General features: G+C 24.2%; 1 protein-coding gene across 2 annotated transcripts in view; it reads left to right on the forward strand.

The window, feature by feature from the left end:
- Window positions 1-20,794, forward strand: part of LOC126906863 (prolactin-releasing peptide receptor) — a 78,967-nt gene that overhangs the window by 49,482 nt on the left and 8,691 nt on the right. The window contains exons 5-6 of one of the 2 annotated variants that reach the window (XM_050687767.1): window positions 9,307-9,417; window positions 20,002-20,154. In XM_050687767.1, coding sequence (XP_050543724.1) covers window positions 9,307-9,417; window positions 20,002-20,154 — 264 coding nt within the window. The remainder of the gene's footprint in view (window positions 1-9,306; window positions 9,418-20,001; window positions 20,155-20,794) is intronic. The other variant, XM_050687768.1, reaches the window with a different exon arrangement.

The raw sequence follows: 20,794 nt of genomic DNA on the forward strand, positions 1-20,794 counted from the left end.
CTGTCGGCTCCGGTTCAAACCCCTACGGGATTCTCATGGGACGGAAGTCAACACCCTGATTATTATTAAAAATAAACTTAAAGAACTTTTTTTTAGATTAAGCTTTTGATAAATTAAACGAATGTGGTTAAAAACACTCCATTAATTTTTTGACCCTGAAACTAAGTCACATTCAAATACAATTGAAAACATATGCATCATGCCAAGATATCACTCCCCACCTATTGACATAAAAATAATTCTTATAGTGGTTATATCGTAAAATAAATGTTAAAAATCGATAAACGCTTCTCACATTTTTTTAAATAGAGTTTCGTTGGTAGAAATAATAATCAGTAATTTTGCCATATGAATATAATGATTTGGATCATTAGCCAGGTTAAAATTCATAATTGGTTTTCGAAAAAGTAGACAACTACTCTATTATCTTCATACTAAACATTTTATGATAACTAATAAGTATTACACAAGTATATTAAATATTTATTTGTGAAATAATTGAAATATAAATCCTTAAATTATACTAAATACATGATTCAACACTTACATGAACGAATCATTAATGCTAAAATCCTTTGTTCATTTATATTATGTGAATTTTAATTGATTATTGAATGATAGTTTTGTTAAGATGCAAAAGTATACGAAACATTTACTCATAGCATTGACATCTTATATGTGTAAGTAAATGAGCAGTTAAATCTTACACACTAATTTAAGTATTTTGATAACTTATAGTGAGCAATCATTTATACTAACAGCATTTGTTATATCCATTTAATATTATACGTGTTCACCTTGTGTAAATTCTAAGTACTAAATGTGATTAAAATATTTTAAATTGTTTAAAGAAAGATTAACATTCGTTTCGCCTTTAGCTCGATCATAAACGCATTATTCGCTATATCGTATTTTATGTGCATTACTGTTGTTGGATTCTATTACAATGAGATTAATTTTTTTTCCTCTACTGAGAAATTAAATTCATGTTTCTCATCAGATAGACCTATGTATCTCATATTATATGATAGTATAGGAACAGGGACTCATGTTCCCAAGGGTTCCATATATAAATAATTTCATATCGCTATGCTCCTAGTAAGTTGTTTATGACTTTTAATATTAAATTATTTTAGTATTAATGTACAAACAATTATGTGAAAAGCAAGATTTCTTTTTAGCTTCGATGCCAAGTATTATATTTAATTGTTATAAGTATTTATTCATATGTTACACTTATAAATCATAAAACATGTGATCACGATATAAATAAGGAAATAGAAGTTCATTCTGTTTTTAGAATAATCCATCAATTTTTTTAAATTAAACACTATATACACATTTGCATTGAAGCGTTTCTTATGATAGTGATTTTAATCACAGTCAGATATCATCTATACTTGTCCTATCTATGCCTCGTCCATACTGTGCTTCGACCCCGCTGTGCTACCGTTTTTTTAATAAACATACATAACGAAAACCATTAGTTTACAAAAACAGGTATGTATCAATATTGCATAAGCAATACGCCGTGTAATAAAACTAATCAACAAAAATTTAATTTATTTTTGTTATACTATATTGTTTCGGGTGTGTTTTATGGTAATTGATATCTGTTAATTTAAAGAATACTAGAATTACTTTATTTTTTTAATTTTACTAATTAAATTTTCAAATAATTGAATTAACATAGACTTTAGAATCATTGGAATTATATAAAAATTATCTGCTTTCACGTGACATAGTACTTTAGATTAATTTAAATATACTATAGGGTCTGATTTGATTAAAAGATTTTAATACTTGATAAGTTTACTGTAATTTTTTAACTATAAAATGAAAAACATTGACGTTATGTCATGATATACACAGTATATCATTAATGTCATAATGTACTATTTAAGACTTCAATTAATAAATCGCACAAAATAATATGTATACCTTTGAAATGTTTAAATATACTAATGAAATTTTGTAGAAAAAAGCATGCATTAATTTTATAAAACAAACAGGAAATAAGAAACAATATGTAGCACATCAGATGTAGGGCGATAAACTTATTTAAGATATTATGTAAGAGATGATAGTATTTTATAATATAAAGATCATTATTGACGAAAATGTAATAAATAACATTCAATAAATTACGATTAATAAATAAATAATGGTAGCGTCGGTGATCACTTCTTGCCTTCGAAATAACGATCAAATTTAATATAAAAAGCCCAAAATTAGGAACATTCTGGCTCAGATGCGGTCAGTTATTCCTAAAGGCACTCAGTAAGTTAAATTACGGTCAATCAGTCTACACTCTATTTACATAACGAAATATGTGCGAGAAGTGATCCGCCGTCTCTACAATTATGTTAATACAAGAAAACAACAACTATTTATTTCAAAGTGTCATTGAAAATATCAAGATAGGAAACTAATAATTTTACCAAAAATATATAAGGCTTAAAATTGAATTTTATGAGTACATATATTAAGTAGGCATACAGAAAAATCAAGTGATCATCAATAATAAGAAATATACCAAGTAAATGGCTCTGTATTTCATTATATGTACACTCTTCACTAGCGTCTTGCGCCTTTAATAATCGCAGATTGTCCGATTATTAAACCACTTAAATTGTTCGTTCTTTGTTCGCCATAGTTTTTAATTCACTAATCATCATTCGCTTTAATAGTGTATATCCATTATTGTCTTTTTCGCTTTCATTACATATAATTCTACTATCGCTCCACTATCAATTAAACGGATTTCCTCCGTTCGCCCTTATTAGTTTCTAAACAGTACTAACGTGCATTGTGTAATCCGTTGTGTGTTGGCATTTTACATTTACCATCTATGGTTACATCATAATAAGATCTTTCAGTCATTTAATCGCTAATCTCCTCAAATCTTCACCAGATAAGTTCTTGATTTTATTGTTCATATTGTTTCAAGTCATATGATTAATATTGTCAGTGTGTAAGTTACTCCCTCTACCCATACTTTTTATGTTTTGACAAACTATAATAATATATATTTTCATATTTTTATATCCATTAAAAACAGGTGTAGCTATATTTTTCATACCTTCTTATTCCTTCTTTGTTTCTACAGGTAAACAACAGCTCACAAAGTAATAGACAATAACCTTTTACTACTAAACAAAGGTATGTTACAGTGTAAAAATGAAACGTACTATCAAATGAAATCTGATGCAAAATTGCAAAATAATGTAGATTTCAAAATTAACATATAATTACCATCGATGTGTTTAATAAATAACAAGAATGTGTTAGACACGCTTACATATAGTATAAAAAAAAGAAAAAACCAAAAGTTTTAATTATAGTTTCTAGTTTTTTTCTCTTTGAACTTAACAAAGTATGATATAACACTATCAGTCAGAGGGTGAGCAGCTGACCGGACCAGTACAGTCACATTCCTCAGTGACCTACGCGCGCTAATAGTGTTATAAAAATATTATTTACTTTAAAATTTATTTCAGAACCAAAATAATTTAAAACATTAGTGTTTCAAATTTATTATTTTGATACATTAAAGCTTAAAAACAGGGTGACAACGAACAATGAAGGTCAAAAAAATTACTTTTTATTTTTCTCAAACCGTTATTTTATTTATTTTATAAAGAATTGTTTATAAATTTTTATAAAAATCAATATTTAAAGATTGGTCAAAATCATTAAAGTTTAAACAATGGACAATGCTATTTCATGAAAATGTATTATTTGATATTTAATTGCAGTCGTCGTACAAATTGATAAATTTTAATAGTTAATACTGTATGACAATTTTTGTGTCTACTGAACTTTATTTTTTGTATAAAAGCAATATTCACATATGTAAACCTATACTGAATAGTGTTTTTATTTTTACATTTTATTAACTTTCTAAAAACAAATGTATAACCATATTATCGTTATAAAAGGATTTTTATTGATTAAAACTATAATTATTGTAACTTCAAAATTCTAAATATATCTAATGTAAGTACTTTTATTTCATACATTTTACGATAAATAATATTTTATAGTTATTTTTTAGTATAGGCAACACTGAAAAATTGAAGTATTTGGTTAGTTAGAATTCATAACGAGAAATTAACTTCCATCAAATCACCATATCTTAAGTAATTTCTATTACTTGTATAGATATAATAAAAAAATAAACAAAGTATAGCTGACGTTACACGAGAAGTTCAAATAATACTTAACAGATATTGCTTTAAATAAAGAGTCCATAAGGATAGCTCGTTGTCATCATATGTCAGAAATTGCAAAAAACATAAAAGATACGATGGATCCAACGGTCCCATTGGTTATTCAGTGACATAATAATATGTTGTCTGTATTAACAGGAAATAAAAACATTGACAGATTGGCTGTATTACTTTCTGAAACTGATGCATGAAATTTTTAGGTGTTCTACTGCTGTTGAAATAACTGCTAAAATAACAGCCCATGCCATTTATAATCTTATTCAAAATTGGAAATTGTGTGACCGTATTAAATTTATGTGTACAATTGCCAGTAATACTATGTGTCTGTTACTACTTATATCACCGCTTTAGGATCAGAGGAATGTATCAACTGAAAACAAAAATTTGTACGATATTATCTAATTTTTTATGTTACATTTAGTTTAAGAAAAATGTAACTATTAGAGTATTTAAACTAAAAGTATTATTATAACTTCTGCCTCTATGTGTCCTGTCGTTGTATTCTATGAAAAAAACTAGATAATTTATTTTATAAATTTTGGCTGCTAATTTTTTTAATCCTATAACGGTATTATCATATTATTAGACATTTTTCATTCTTATTCCGAAAAAGTATAAAAATAGTTGCATCAGGTCCCTCGCCCACTCCACATTTTAAAATTGTAATAACTTCCGAGTGATAATATGATCTAGTCGTTAACAATGCCTAATGTGCACTGCCTCGTGTTTAAAATCGGTCATGGGTGACTTCATTAGATGGATAAGAGATGAGTTTAGTAATTAGAACTTTTCCTATTTTTTAAACGAATTAAATGTGTATGTTTTTATCTAATAAATGAAGTTGTAAAAATTATAAAATATTTGAATGGATTTAAAAAGTACTTAATAATTGAAAAAAAAGTAATACTAAAAATGTCCAAAAAAAATTCATGAAATTATTTTCATTTTGTAAAATATTCACTTGAGTATAATAAACGGGTTACTTGATATTTTAACTACTATATTAATATAAATAATATATATATATTTTTTTTCCATTTTATAACAAATAACTCGTAGAAAATGAAAACATGTATTTCCTACTTAAAAGGTATTTTCTCATGTAATAAATATAAAACTATCATGGTGAAACTGGAATAGAATATTTTTTAATAAACGGTTTTCTTTAACGTATCGAGTGTAACATATTTAAAGTAATTTTTTTTCGTACATCCATAATATACCTTGTATTCATGTACACACTACACAGAGTTTGGAAAATTCATTTTGAAAAAATAATGTACTCCATTTCCTGTTTCAGAGTTTTATTTTATTTTATATTTAATATTATTTCATTGTATAACAAAAATTGATCGTCTAATATTACTTAAAATTAAAATTATTAATTGAAAACAAAAAAATATTTAAAATATTTGATTCAAAAAGATACCAAATATGTATGTTTTTATCGTTGATAATGATAACATTATTCCCGAACTACATATCTGCGATTTTTTAGTAGTTTTTTTTTGTGGGTTTTCGAGTTATATATTTTTAATATAATTTTAATCTTAAATTATTTCACTGATAAATTTAAATTCATAATTCATTTTTTTTTTATTTTCAAAATAAAAATTATTGTACATGTCCCTCGAGAAAATTTAAATGTCCTTTTCTGTTCCCTTTGGAAAAACTTTTAATGCTGTATTTGGTTTTATAACTTTATAACTTTATAACATGTAACATTTACATTCCATTAAAATTTAATGCATTTGCATTTAACTGTCCTTAAAAATAAAGTAAGTGCATACATGAATGCATTCTATGAAAAAAAATAAATCTCAAGGAACACATTCTTTCCAAACACAACTGTATAATATTATAGTTATTTAGATATAGAATTTTAAAGGTTTCATATTATTGAAAAACATTTATCGCCGCATTAATTATTGTATAAATATTTAGTTAACATTAACTTTCTAAAAATATGATTTAGTTATTGAAGCCAAAAATAAAGATTTTATGTATTTCAATACACATTTCAAGGTTTTTTTACAAAACTACATATTATTTTAAACTTTTTAAGTGCATATCCTTCCTGACTCTAATTTTGATAGATAATAAGTATTATTATCTGTCAGCTATTATTAAAATAATATAAATCATTAAGTACCTTAATAGAATTACAGAATAACAGAATTACCTTATGTATTATTAATTATCTTAAAACCCATTTTTGTGACTTATCCAATTAAAAACCCATATTCCTATATTTCAAAAACAATTATAAAAAAATTAATAATATTTTTAATCATAATTTTTTCCTGCGAATTCATATAAAATGACTTTTCAAAATTCCGTTATTTTAATAAAAATTATTTTGTAATATAAAGAAATCAAAATCAATTCTGTAAAACATAACATTTTTAATAAGCAATAATAAAACTATAACGAATACAACAATGAATTACATAAATAATTCATATAATACAGTTAAAGCTTTAATTTAAAATGGAACATAATCCAATTTAATAATTTTTTGAGTAATGTAAATAATGAGATTTTTTTTTGTTCTTATATTGTATTATATCAGCTATTAAATATCAATAAAAAATAAAAGATCACTATTTTTATATTAAAAAATATATTAAATTTGGTTGATATATTATTCGCTTTTGAAACCAACGAAATGACAACAACAATTTCCTCTAAGGGTAAACGGCCAAGGCATCCTGTTAATACCTACGCAGAAAACTAGAATCAGATCGATATAGTACTATCATCTAGTAAACAAGAAATGTAAAAAAAAAAAATTTAATTTTTTTTTGTTTTGCATAACCTATTCGTTTATATATATTTTTATTTATATAATATATCTTTGCTTTAACATAATGATATAATTTTTAATTATTTGAACGTATTTCGCACGATAAAATAATCAAGAAATTATTGTTGGGCATTAATACTATCAATTTAATAGTATTGATTCTTCATACTCGATTCACAAATTATAACTTTGTTACTCTTACGGTAGAATTCTTACGTGAAGCATGTGGATTTTTTTTATACATATATAACCAATGCGAGTAAAGGTGTTTAAATAAAAATCACAAATAAAAAATCCATTTAATAATTTTTAACTAATTACGATTAAATAAGAATAACAAACTAAAAGAAATAATTTAAGAGTTTAATTAAGGAACTCTAATGATATAGTAGAAGAACGGTGAAGATTGGGCATTTATAAAATACAATGGGAAAGTTTCAATATATGTTACCCAGAACAAATAAAAAGAAATATAGGGGTCAGATTAAAAGAACACTTAAGAAACATTGAAAATCAAGAAGTTGTTCAATTTCCCGTGGTTGAACATTTATTGACACATAATCACTCCGTTAAAACCATAAAATTAATTAAAAACGTAAATAATTACAAAGAACATAATATAAGGCAATAGAATGAGACAACAGATATGTAAAAATAAGAACAATTTAATGATTAATGATGTTGGCCAATTGAAAAATTCATTATTAAACTTGTGTAAATTGGCAAAATGTGATAATATTACTTAGTGATACTGTCACTAAGTGATAACGTCTCTAGGTCATAATTTCACTAGGTGATAACGTTCCTAGGAGTATAAAAGGAGTTTTTTTTCGGTCAGGGAGTCAGTATGAGTTTAGCGTTGATAGTGGTAACATTGTTACCGAAATACGTATCTCTAATATTTTTAGTAATTTTTTTTTTTGTGGTTTAAGTTAAACATTTTAATATTAAATAATATTAGCTACAAGTGATTAATTTTTATTTTATAAGAATAACAATCCATAAAAAAATTTATTAGTTACTAATTTTTCGACAAATTAAACTGTCTGTTATACAAAATAGTGGAATAAGTTTGATAAAAATTGTATGAAGAATACCCATTAATAATATTTTATAATTTCTGGAAATTAATTTAAAAATATGATCACCTCAAAAAAAAATAGTATACTGAGATAGTTGAAATAAAATGAAAATTTTAATTAAAGAAATAAACATTTATTTCATCAATGTCATATCCACCACAATATGAATTAATACAATTAGGTGTCATCACAAATACTCCATTTATATAATAAAAATGAAATTAGGCTACACATAATTATTAAAAAACATTTATTATTTAAAATTTGCTGTGTGAAAATTATATATGCACAACGTTTTTATATACCACTCATTCATTTCAATAAGTTTCAAATTGACAAATGTACCAAATCTAACTGTCATAGTTTTTAAATTTTGATACAATTATCATTTTGTTGAAAATTTGTTTGTTTTATAACTATTTCTTTCTTTGACTACGATTTTAAAATTAAATAATTGCCCTTTTTACAAGAAAATTTTATAGGTCAATAACATTTTTAGGACAAGTATTCATTGAGTTTTAAGTGTTTATATACATAGAGTAGCTATGGAACACCGGAGAAGTTACACTCACTCTCACTACACACCCACTCATGTATTACAATGCTTGTAATTCAATGAGTACTTGTCCTAAAATTATTATTGACACATCAAGTTTCTAATGTCAATTTTAAAATTAAAAAATAAATAATTTTCTTTCTTATTAGTGATTGAATAGTTAATTATGAATTATATAAAATATGCTTTAAACATAATTGAAGAAGTTAATAATTAATTTTTAAAAAATATCTACAAAATGATAATAGTATAAAAAAATATAAGCGTTGGCCTGAAAATCTCTGTAAAGTGTGTCAAATATAATGTTTTTGTTTATCAAATGACATCAATAAATTGAGGGATGATTTGTCGAAGACAAACTTTAACCTCAGAAAATTTTTGTTAAAACTTAATCATGTATAAAAAAATTAGTAGGCATATTACATGATATTGTTTTTAAACTCGACTTGAATATAATAAAAATAAATAAAAAAAACAAGTTTTTTTTCTATTCTAAAATTTTAATCTAAAATATATATACATTAAAGTAAGTTAAATGATAAAATTTACATAAAAAATAAGATTTCACTCTGAAAATTCAAGAGCACTTAAAAAGATTAAAATTTTATTTCAACGCTTGTTTTTTTTCAGGTATCTGATTCCTCTTTTAACCATGGGATATTTATATTCGAAGATGTCCGACATTCTACGAAGTTTAATGAATGTTCCTTCAGTATTTTATTCACAAGACTCTAGTTCAAGGTGAGTACACATATATAACATGCATTATACTTAAATCAGTTCAAACTTTTTGTCTCACGAGATTTTTTCACTGGAAACTATTCTAAAAAGCATAAATATTACTCTAAAGTTTTTCTTCTATTTGATCGGTTATTGAAAAAACATATATAATTTAAAAAATTGATAAATGAATAAGCCAAAAAAAATTCTTTATTAAAACAACAGACTTATTGCGTTATGAAATGATTAAGTTTCTGGGTATACAGCAAATTACTAGCATTAAGTTAACTTTATTTTAAATTATAAATTTAAGCATAAATTAAATGTTTCACAAAGAATTTTTAATGATTGATTAGACTATACGGTGATAATGTTTATTGGGGTTGATAGAATTTTTTATTCTTAAATAAACAATCCTATGATTTTATTCTTCTGAAAATCTTAAATACATTTTTGGTAAGTACGATATGATCATAATGTTCTTGTGGTTTCATTATACATATGTTAAAAGTATACACATAAGTATTATATATATTTATTATATATTTATGTATATTAATATACGTAAGTTTAAGTTTTACAAAAGAAAAGTACGATATATAGAACCACTTTTCACGATTAAATTACTAAATTTTCATGAAATATCCAATTTCAGTTGTTATATGAACACTTCAAAACTTTTAACATTTGCTCATGCATATATCGCATAACTGGCTCTTACATATTTATATCAAAAACTGTATTATAACTTAAAATTCAAGATTTAATTTGCATTAAATTAATAGTGAGTGAAACTTATTAGGGAATAAACTGAATTTGATTCTTAATTATTATTAAAACGCTTAATATTGTAGGTTAAAAATGTTATGTATTAACATATATTAATATTTTTCCGTATTTATTCAAAAAAATATTATTGAAAATGTATTTTTACATAAAAATTTGCCTGCTTATTTTTTTAAATGTAAATTTTATCAATTTTAGCTGAGAAATATGAGATACTTAATTTATTATGGATTTGCATATAATGTAAAATATTTATTTTGACTGAATAGTATTTTATCGTACATTATTTTCAATAATATATTGAATAATTATCAAGAAAATTTTCATTTACAATCATCAGTATGTTAAATCAATCAAAAATAAAAAAAAAAGGTTTAAAATTGAATTTTTATTCATATTATAACTATCTTTTATTTATGCTTAGCCAAGTTTTTGTACATTATATGCTGTATTACATTTGAGATTTTATACTCTTAAAGCTAATTCTAGAATGCTAACAGCTTTAAGAGGGTCTTGTATCAGATTATCCTTTATGATGTCAGGTTTTGTAGTATTTTATGTAAAAGTTATGAAAAGTCAGATTTACAATTATTACATAATATGTATTATATAATATATATATTATATAATTGTATATTTTCGCAGTTCAATATTATTTATCATAAGTTGCATTGTTTAAAAGTAATACGAATTTTTATAATCGCAAACCAAAAAATATTTCAACTTTGATGGTCGTTGGTGAAGACAACAAAAACATACAAATTGAAATGTTTAATATTATATCACAATAATTTTGTTTTTTTTACTTTATTATTTTAATAAATAATAAATTTATTCAATGAATTTTTTATTATGAGTAAAGTTAATATAAAACACATTGAATAAACTTAAGGTAAAATTCAATCAATGTATTTTCCACATTTTTAAATTTAAAAATAATAATTATTAAATGTAATATCAACAACCCAAAAAATTATTTAACATTAACATTAACTTGTACTAAATTAGTTATTAGAATCATTACAAAAAAATTAAATATATTCGTATTTTTTCATAATTTTAAATTTATTGTTTTTAATATTAATGAAATTAATTAATTTTTTTGAGTAAAAAATACAATTAATGACTATACGTTACCGTACCTTATGAGTAAACATATTTATGTATTCAAATAAACTTTTGAATAGAGTCAATAGCTTTTTTTTATTTTGATGAGCTAAATGTAATAAATAGGTCTTACAGCTTATTTCTAAGAAACTAATAATTTTATATGCTTCGAGTGTGACTTTTTTCAAAGAAAGGTTTTACTCTTACATTTTTTCAACAATATATTTAAACAAAATATATAATAAGTATAATTAAAAATTTTTTTTAATCGATTATTATAAATCAACTCTTGAAGTACGTAAAAAGTAGTAAAAAAACTTTCAGTTGCATAATATTTATAATTCATTAAGATATATTATTATAATAATATATTACGTTTTACTAAAAATTGTTATTTCCAAAATAAAGATTAACCTCGCACAATAGTCAAAAAAAATATTTGACTGTAAATATTGTAGCTGGTGTAAATAGAAAAATTTAACAGTCATAATTTGTCTGGTTCGAAGAGCGCCATTGTAATTAACTTAAACACTATAAAATTTCACAGCACTCGCGAAAAAGGTTCATGACAATTAAAGTAGGTAAATACTGTAAAGGTGAAAATACTGATAACCGTAACAGCCTCGGTTTTTAATGTCGTTAACACGTCCCATTTTCAATTATACCTTTACAAAATACATCATTTTCTGTGCGAGTTTTCGAAAATCTCTTTTTGCGCACCACCGTAAGTTGGTCATTACTTTTATATTGTAGAGCATTCCATCAACACAATGAAAACTTCCCATTCAACAAAACGCACTTCAAATAATATTTAATGTAAATCAGTCCACTTGTTATTTTAAAACCAAATATATGTCAAAAACATCCAATCGAATTTCCGAACTTATGTAAAATGAATTCATCTTACTTGTGAAAGTCAATTTTTTCACTCTTATGTTTTATATTTGGTCTACACGTGCGAGTCCAGTTGAAATTCCCAAGTGACACTAACCGAGTCTTTATGAGTAGACCTTTTTCATTGCATTTATTTATATTTATACTTCTATTTTATGTTCTCTACTAAGTAATGCAGAAAAAACAATTTATTTTACTTCGATGCGAAGTTGAGAAGGTATTAATTTTACCATAATGTATTTGCATAAATATTTTTTTTGTGTCTTTCACTATTTTTTCTCGGGTTTCATTGGACCGACTTTTTTCTACAATACGTCAATAAATCACAAATCGTATCTAGTGGTATAGAGCATTTTTAAAATTGGTAAATTTCGCTATTTTCTAAACTTTTTTTTACTAAGAACTGTCATAACTTTTTTAAGAATAAATGAAACAAAACTAGTTTTTGTGATATTTTTAGAAATATTTTCTTTTTTTTTTTATGTTTCTTTGAAATCCAACTCTTTACCTGTCCACAGAAGGGGTTTTAAAATAGCTACTTTTACAGAAAAACTTAACTTTCTTTTTTTTTTATTTTTTTTTATTTCAGAAACCCATATTTGCAATTTTAACACAAATTTACCATAAAGATAACGAAATATACAGCTATTATTTAACATTTTTATAATTTCTCCGTGAAAAAAACAATACAAAATATTGAACATCATCTTATACTAAATTTAATTTCTACAGTAATTATTGAGTTCTGTATTTTACTTATAAATCATAAAACTTGTAATCAGTATGTAATTAAAGAAATATGAGTTGATTAGCTTTTGTAAAACCAAACAATTCCTTCTAAAACTTAAACACTAACTACAGATTTGCTTCAAAGTGTGTTTTTTATAACTGATTTTTAACACTATTATGTAATCTATACTTGCCGCCATCTCAATTATGCCGCGTCCCTAGTGTGCTTATTTTTTAGTATGCTACTGTTTAAACTATAATATTTGAGCTTCAGTTTAATTTAGTTTACTTTTAACAACACTACACTATACTATTATTAAGTTTAGCGACAATAAACAATTTTTAACTGTACGCTTTATCATATTTTTTAACACTCTGGGTGTGCTCATACGTTATCCATGCCACACTTTTTGAAAAAGCGCTGTAACTTTCATAAATCTCGATATACTTGGCTAAGGCGATCAGTAACTTTAAGTTACGCTATAAGGCACTAGGTTCTTAGTCAAAAATTAAGTTTTGTTTTTTCTTGAATTTATGTAATAAGGGTTATCAAAATAAATTGTACACTTTACTCGTTTGTTCTATTATTGTATACACCATCATGTATCATAAAAAATTATAAATATGGGGTTGAAACAATTAAAACTTAAACTTACATAATTTCATTATAAAAGCTCATTGTTTATTGGATCAACGGCATTTTGAATTAATAGTTAATGATATTCTCAACAGCCATTACAGTTTAGAAAACCCGACCTTTATTATGTAGTCGCCCATCATTGAGGCATTATTTATGAACTTGATCGTGCAAATTCCAAAATTATAACTCCTTGTATTATACCAGTCGAGGTAGTGAATATGGAAATAATATGCATTTCAATGTGATCGGGTTTGTCATGAATAATGCATAATTACAGCGGTAACTGTGACCGTAAAGAATGTCAAAAAGGCGTGTCGAAATGAATCAACGTGGTTTGAAATTATTTCATTTCATTGGTTTTATTTTTCTTGTAGGTATTTATCTTACACATGAACTGACATTATGACCTCAACATGAGAACTAGAAAGATCAATAAAAAATAAAATAATTTATAAGGAATTTCTAAACTTTTTTTTTTTTTTAACTATGCTAGAGAGTATTTGTTTTTACAGCAATTCTGATAAATGAAGTGGAATTTCATTCTGAACAGCGTTTTCAAAAATGCATATAATTTTTTTTTTTCTAACATTTTCTTTCGAGGAAGTATTTCATTTCTTTATTAAGAAACATTCATCAATTTATTGTTCCAGAATATTATTATATTTCAACTAAATTTTTTTATCTATTTCAAAATAAACCATTAATTTTTAAAAAAACATTTAAATACAAATTAATTTTTTTATTTTCTAGGGTTTTAAAATAATATTAATTTGACTAATTTTTTTTAAATTCTATAATTGTTAAATCATTAAAAATGAACTTAATTTCAAAGTAATTATGTTTATTATCACGTTTTTAATGGTATTCCAATCAATAATTTATAGACTACTGCGAGCTGATAAAAAAACTAACACGACAATTGTACTTTATAATTTTAACTGCTCAAAAGTAAAAATAAATCTTCCGATTTTAATATATCCCAGAAATCTCATTACCGAGGAACAAAATAAAGATATTAGTTATACAATATTAACACGGTACATTATTGACGTATCCGATTGACAGTAAATTGTTACTGTCAATGGTTAATTAATGTTTTGATAATTATAATCCTGTAGATCATTTAAAAAATAACGTTAAATAATTATTTTATTAAAGATATATTTAAGGAATCATTAAATATTACATATTTGCATTATTAATTATACATTAAATTTAATTTTTGATTATTTATATATTTTTTAATAATATCTGTGTCATTTAAATATACAAACATAAAAAGCTAGGATTTATATACATTTATTAATTTTGATTGGAGGGTTCCAAATTTTAGCAACTTTACAATAGGATTATATAGTAGCGTGGAAATATTTTTTATTTTAAGAGGGTACTAATCCCCTAATCCTCTACCCAAAATTATAACCTCCATTATGAAATATTACCAAGTTTTTAAGTCAATTATTAAAAATTTGTTCTAACAGATGGTGTTAATATGGTCTATGGAATAACTTAACATAATGCAAATAATTCTTAGCCCTTATTAATGTGTATTGAAATCTCTTGATTTTATTAATTTTAAACCTATTGTATGCTTTAATCAATTTCTAAAAATTAGAATGCATGATGACGCTTTAAATAATTTTTAAAAACCATAAAGATCAAATCATCAGCATATTTTATAAAGGGCCCAATAGGTATATAACACTAGACATAAAATCAATAGACTCGCAAATAAAAGAATACTATTAAAAATGGATGATGAGTTGATAGAAAACAATGAACAAAAGCGAACACCAACTAAAACCAACAAACTCTTGTTGCCTTTTAGTGATCTGACAAAGTGGAAGGAAGTAATATATTCAATATACATCACATACATGTTACATTCATCATTTTTTGTAGACTTAGCTATTTTTGTATAATCTTTTTATTTTTTCATTAAAAAAAACTATTCCATTGTTTAAGTTTGATATTTTTAACGAAGATTCTGCATTGGTAAGTAATTTGAAACTCTACTGACGCCAAAACTGTGCTAAGATAAGTACTTTATGTTGTATAAATAATAATGTTATAATATACATAGAACATTTTACCATTATATTTTTAAGTAATGAAGTTCTAACAGTGAAAGTTATGGAGTATTATTATTTATTTGTTTTCACAAAAAATTCTAAGGTAATGTAAACTTTATTTATGTTCATTTTATAAAACAGAGTAAAAAATTTTAATCACACGTTAATCGCACACATCATATTGTTGTTTAAATACTTATTAAATTTGTATAAATAAATTAATGTATTATTAGGAATAGCATTTGTGATATGTTGCTCCAACTCAGGTGTGGTGGTAAACTTAAAAATAATTAATTAAACAAATAAACATAAAATCTAGATTTAACGGAATCACTGAAATAACTTAAGACATAAATTTATTCTTAACAATTATCATCGATCGCTAACAAGACTTAAGCTCGTTAGTCATTCCAGTCTGCTCAAGAACGTATATGTTTATATTTCAAAGTGTTTATATTAAAAAGATACAATTATTAAATCACATTCATTACTCAAATTTGTAGATGTCTATATGTTACGAGACATAAATTTTATAATTTTGTCCCCTAAATGACGTTTCTTATAATTTATCTCCAAAGCCTAATTTATTACAATCATATTATAAACAGAACTTAGACGATTAAATTGCTTTAATAATATTTGATGCTGCACTTTTGTAAAGAAAAATATAATATATATATTATATCTACAAAAAATACATTATATTCCTTTTAAATGTTGCTTTTTACCTTGTATATATTAGTATAGTGAATATTCAAAAGAAACAATTACAAGAGGTATACATTTTTTAATTAGAACATTTTCCATAGAGTTCATCTTATTCACCTAAAAGAAAAATACCTTCTCATTTAAAATTTACTTATCTTCAAAACGTTGAAATTACTTGATTAACTTGATCTTCATGTAATATTTTACATTTCTACCATTACAGGAAATGCCTTGTAATTTCGATAAGTCAGTCAGTGAGTAGGTAAATAATAAAAATAAACACTTTAAACTTTTCTTTTCATTAAAATACGAGCTGCAGTTTTTGTCAAGATATACTTCAAATGCTTTTATAATTAAAATTCACAGTAAAATTTGATTAAGATATTTAATGTAAAATAATATATTAAATAGTTATTTTTTCAATAAATATAATTAAACTTCATTAATACAGTCGCAAAGTTATTTTCTTAATTGTAGATACAATTTTAACAAGGTTCAAGTAGTTTAAAAAATATCCTAGATTTAAATATTATGTCTAAAATAAATAGTGTTTGATATTCGTCCTTACTACTATTAATTACAATTTTTTTTAAATATTGGATGACTACTTTGTTTTGCGATAATTTAAAAAATATACCCTCTGTACACTTTATAAAATAATAAAGAATGAATTCATTTAATTATATTATTGTTCAAGTAATTTCTTTACTATGTGAATGAGGTAGAATTCTAAGACTCCAATTTTTCGAGAAAAGAGAACAAACTTATGAAAAAATTAAAACCATTAATAAAACAAATTGATTTTTAGTTAAACTTTAGCAGTGGACTATGCCATTCTTACTATCCCCCTGCTGCGAGATTCTTTACGCTGTATCTTCCTATATAATCTTTTTTCCTTTAGAAAAAAGAACTATAATATAATTATGAAATGATTTACAGGGGGGAATTCACAACTATTTGTTATAAAAAATTGTGCTTTTCAAAAAACAACTCATTTATAATTTACATCCAGTAGTAATGTTATAAAAGATCATTATACATGAATACACACTTTAGCTTTACATAGATTCTAAAAAATCTTAATTTAAAAATAGGCTATAAAGTTTATTGAAATACATACTGACTTTACATAAGATATTTTCTAGAAATATTTTTGTCTTAATTTATGAAATTTGTAATTTAAAATGTTTAACATATTGATAGATTACATGTAGATTGATATTTTGAATTTTTTTCGGCTTTACGAACCATTTAGACTCTAGACCGCCAAAACTACTTCTTTCCATTGCCCTTTATCATATGTCTGCTTCCAGTTAACTCCCATTTCTTCTAATAATTTCTTGACGATGTCCTTACATTATATTTGCGATTTTCCTCTTATTCTCTTTGCCCTCACCATATATATGTTCCTTTAAATATGTTCATCGGTCCGCCTTACATGTCTTGGCCATTCTATCCTTGTCTCTCTGATAAATTATACCACATCCTCTTTTTTGTAAATCTGGTACAGTTGGGGGGCGTAAGCTTTTATTACCCATTTCTATTCCATATTTTTGAATGCGGATTCGTAGATTTTTCAAAAAACTTTTTTTAAATAAACGTCATTTTTCATCATCACCTCTAATCGTAGTCCATGTGGCACTACATATACAGAGTGGATGCATTTTTTATATAGAAAACGTTCTTGAGGGTTGGTGTATGGAATGCTTTGGTTTTATTTTGTTCCTCGATCATGTTCTTGCAATTATCATTAAACCAATTCTTTTTGCGCATCAGACGATTTTTTCTAAGTATTCAACTAATAAAGTATTTGTAATAATAAAAAGACTTTAAAATAAATTAAGTGTACTAGTCATGACTATTAAAAAATACAAACAATATAATTTTGAAAAATATAAATACTATTTTTAACAAATTTGAGATTCAACATCTATAGATTTTATTAAATACATACATTAGGAAAGATTATTTATATTATAGCTGATGTGGTTTTGACATTTATTAATTTTTTTAATTTACAACCAAAATTATAATTAACAAAAACAGATAAAAACAAAATAATATGAACTGGTCATAATTAAAAACCAGACAAAAAATATAGAAAAATGTCATTAATTTTTTTTAAATACAAAAAAAATTGTACAAAACAAGGGTTTAAAAATAAAATAAGTGTTTTTCGAATTTTTTGTTTTTACGTACGCCTTTTTATCATAATTTCGTTTATTCCAGTTATTTGATTTGTGAAAAACAAAAAATTATATTTTTAAATTAACCGCAAAATTATCTGTTGTAGTAATTTTATGCTTATGAAATTAACCCACATATTGTTACAGTTATAAGTTAAGCTTTTTTTATATAAAAAAATACCATCAATCTCAAATTTAAAGGTTTATTAACCTCATAATTAATATTATATATAATTTAAGTTTTTATAATGATTTTATTATTTATACATAAATAATACATTAATTATCAATTAATAGTTGTCTCAAAAAAATATCTAAAATATCTAAAGGTAGATTCGAAATTAGCGTTATAATTTCATAAAGAATTCACCTACATATTTTAAACAGCAATATTGCTATAGTTTTGTGTTTTTTTAAATTTTCTACATAAATTAAAATTTTTTATAGTACTTGTTACAGTTAATATTACAGTTATGCTATTTTTTTAAATATTTTTATATGAGTAAAAAAATAAATACAGAGTAATTAATTTGACATGAACTACTTAATTAATTGAAAAATTAGTTATTCTCAATTAATCAATCATGAAGTATTTTTTATAATCGTCTCTTATACTTTATAAGGGTGTCTACTTTTATATTTTAAATGGCATCCTTCTTACTTTATTTTCTTATTTAATATATAATAATCTAATTTAAAAATTACTAGTTGATAACAAATTTTAGATTAATAATTCAGAAGTTATTAACGTTTTTATATTAGGTAGGAGAAGGAATAATACCAAGAAATTTGTAGTAATCGAAATAGCAGCACGCGCATCTTAATTCCAGTCATTACTATAAAATGACACCCTCATAAGATGAAAAACCATACACATTGGGGTCGTGGCACAATGGGAACGTAAAATAGTTGGAACAATTATAGGCAGTATCGGACAGTGATTAAAAAAAATCATAAAAAATGATTCGATGCAAATCTATAGTGCTTAAATTTTAGAAGAAATTATTCTTAATGCAATAAAAACTTTTTAACTATTTTTTAAAATCGAAAATTTTTACCGGATTTCTTCTATTATTGGGGACTAAAGGGTAAATTTTCAATATTCGAGGGAAATATATTTAACTAGATACGATTTGTGATCTTTTGACGTATCGTCGAGAAAAATCGGTCCAGTGAGAGCTGAGAAAATTTTTTTTTTTGTAATGACAGACACATAAATAAACTCATTATTATAAAATTAATACCTTCTCTGCTTCGAATCTAAGACAAAGGAATGAATATAAAATAAATTTATGAACCATAAAGTATTATTTTTAATTTGTCAATCATAATTTATGATTGATAAATTTATTAAAACATGTACCTAAAGGAAACAAAATTATTTTTTAATATTATTTTAATTTTTGGCTAATCAAATGGTTTATGATAAATAAATCACCTTGTATACACTTGGGTAGTCGTTCATTATATTTCTCATTTTCAGAAATCCTGAGACCCCAAATCACAGTGACATACAATCGCCCTACAGTGATTCAGATACTGAAATTGATAGTTATAAAGAATCTAAGACTCAAAAATATTTGATCTCTATGGTTACAGCCTACGCAGTATGTTTATGTCCACTCATGATTTTGAGGTAAGTTTATTAATTAATTTACCAATTCCATGAAATTTGAACCTCAAAGATATAACTTTCAAAGAAACTAATTTACATTAAATGGAAATTAGTTTCTTTGAAAAAACAAATTTTGTTTTTTCCAAGTTTGTTCATAAAATAGAAACAAAATAATTATAGATATAAAATTGTATTTTGATTAGTTTTAACTTCAATTTTCATAAAATTATAATTTAAGTAACGACTTACATTGACGATATTCCGTTCAAAAATAATATAAATAAACTATTCACAATCGATTTATCATAAATATTAATTATTTCGTTGTATTCAGTACTGCAATTATTTTTAAAGAAGAAAAGGTTGTTCTATAAATTATTTATTTAAATTCATACTAAGAAAACTTTCCATAATTTTTCTTTGGCGCACAAAGTTAAATAAGAAAATACTTGTTCAATAACAACTTATGGACCAGTATTTTCCAAGGTTTTGGTTTAAAGGTGAATAGTAGGTGTTGCTAATTTTATAACTAGATTTTTCTTGGCTGTACTCCTTCTTCCGTCAAGGTGTAAACATGTCAATAACTTCTAAAAACTTGTCCAAAACTTGTTATTGACTAGTCATTTTCTTATTTAGATCTTATCTTTTATATAAGCCAATT

Source organism: Daktulosphaira vitifoliae, unplaced genomic scaffold (genome assembly GCF_025091365.1).
Source record: "Daktulosphaira vitifoliae isolate Bord-2020 unplaced genomic scaffold, ASM2509136v1 Scaffold_5, whole genome shotgun sequence".
Classification (NCBI taxonomy): domain Eukaryota; kingdom Metazoa; phylum Arthropoda; class Insecta; order Hemiptera; family Phylloxeridae; genus Daktulosphaira; species Daktulosphaira vitifoliae.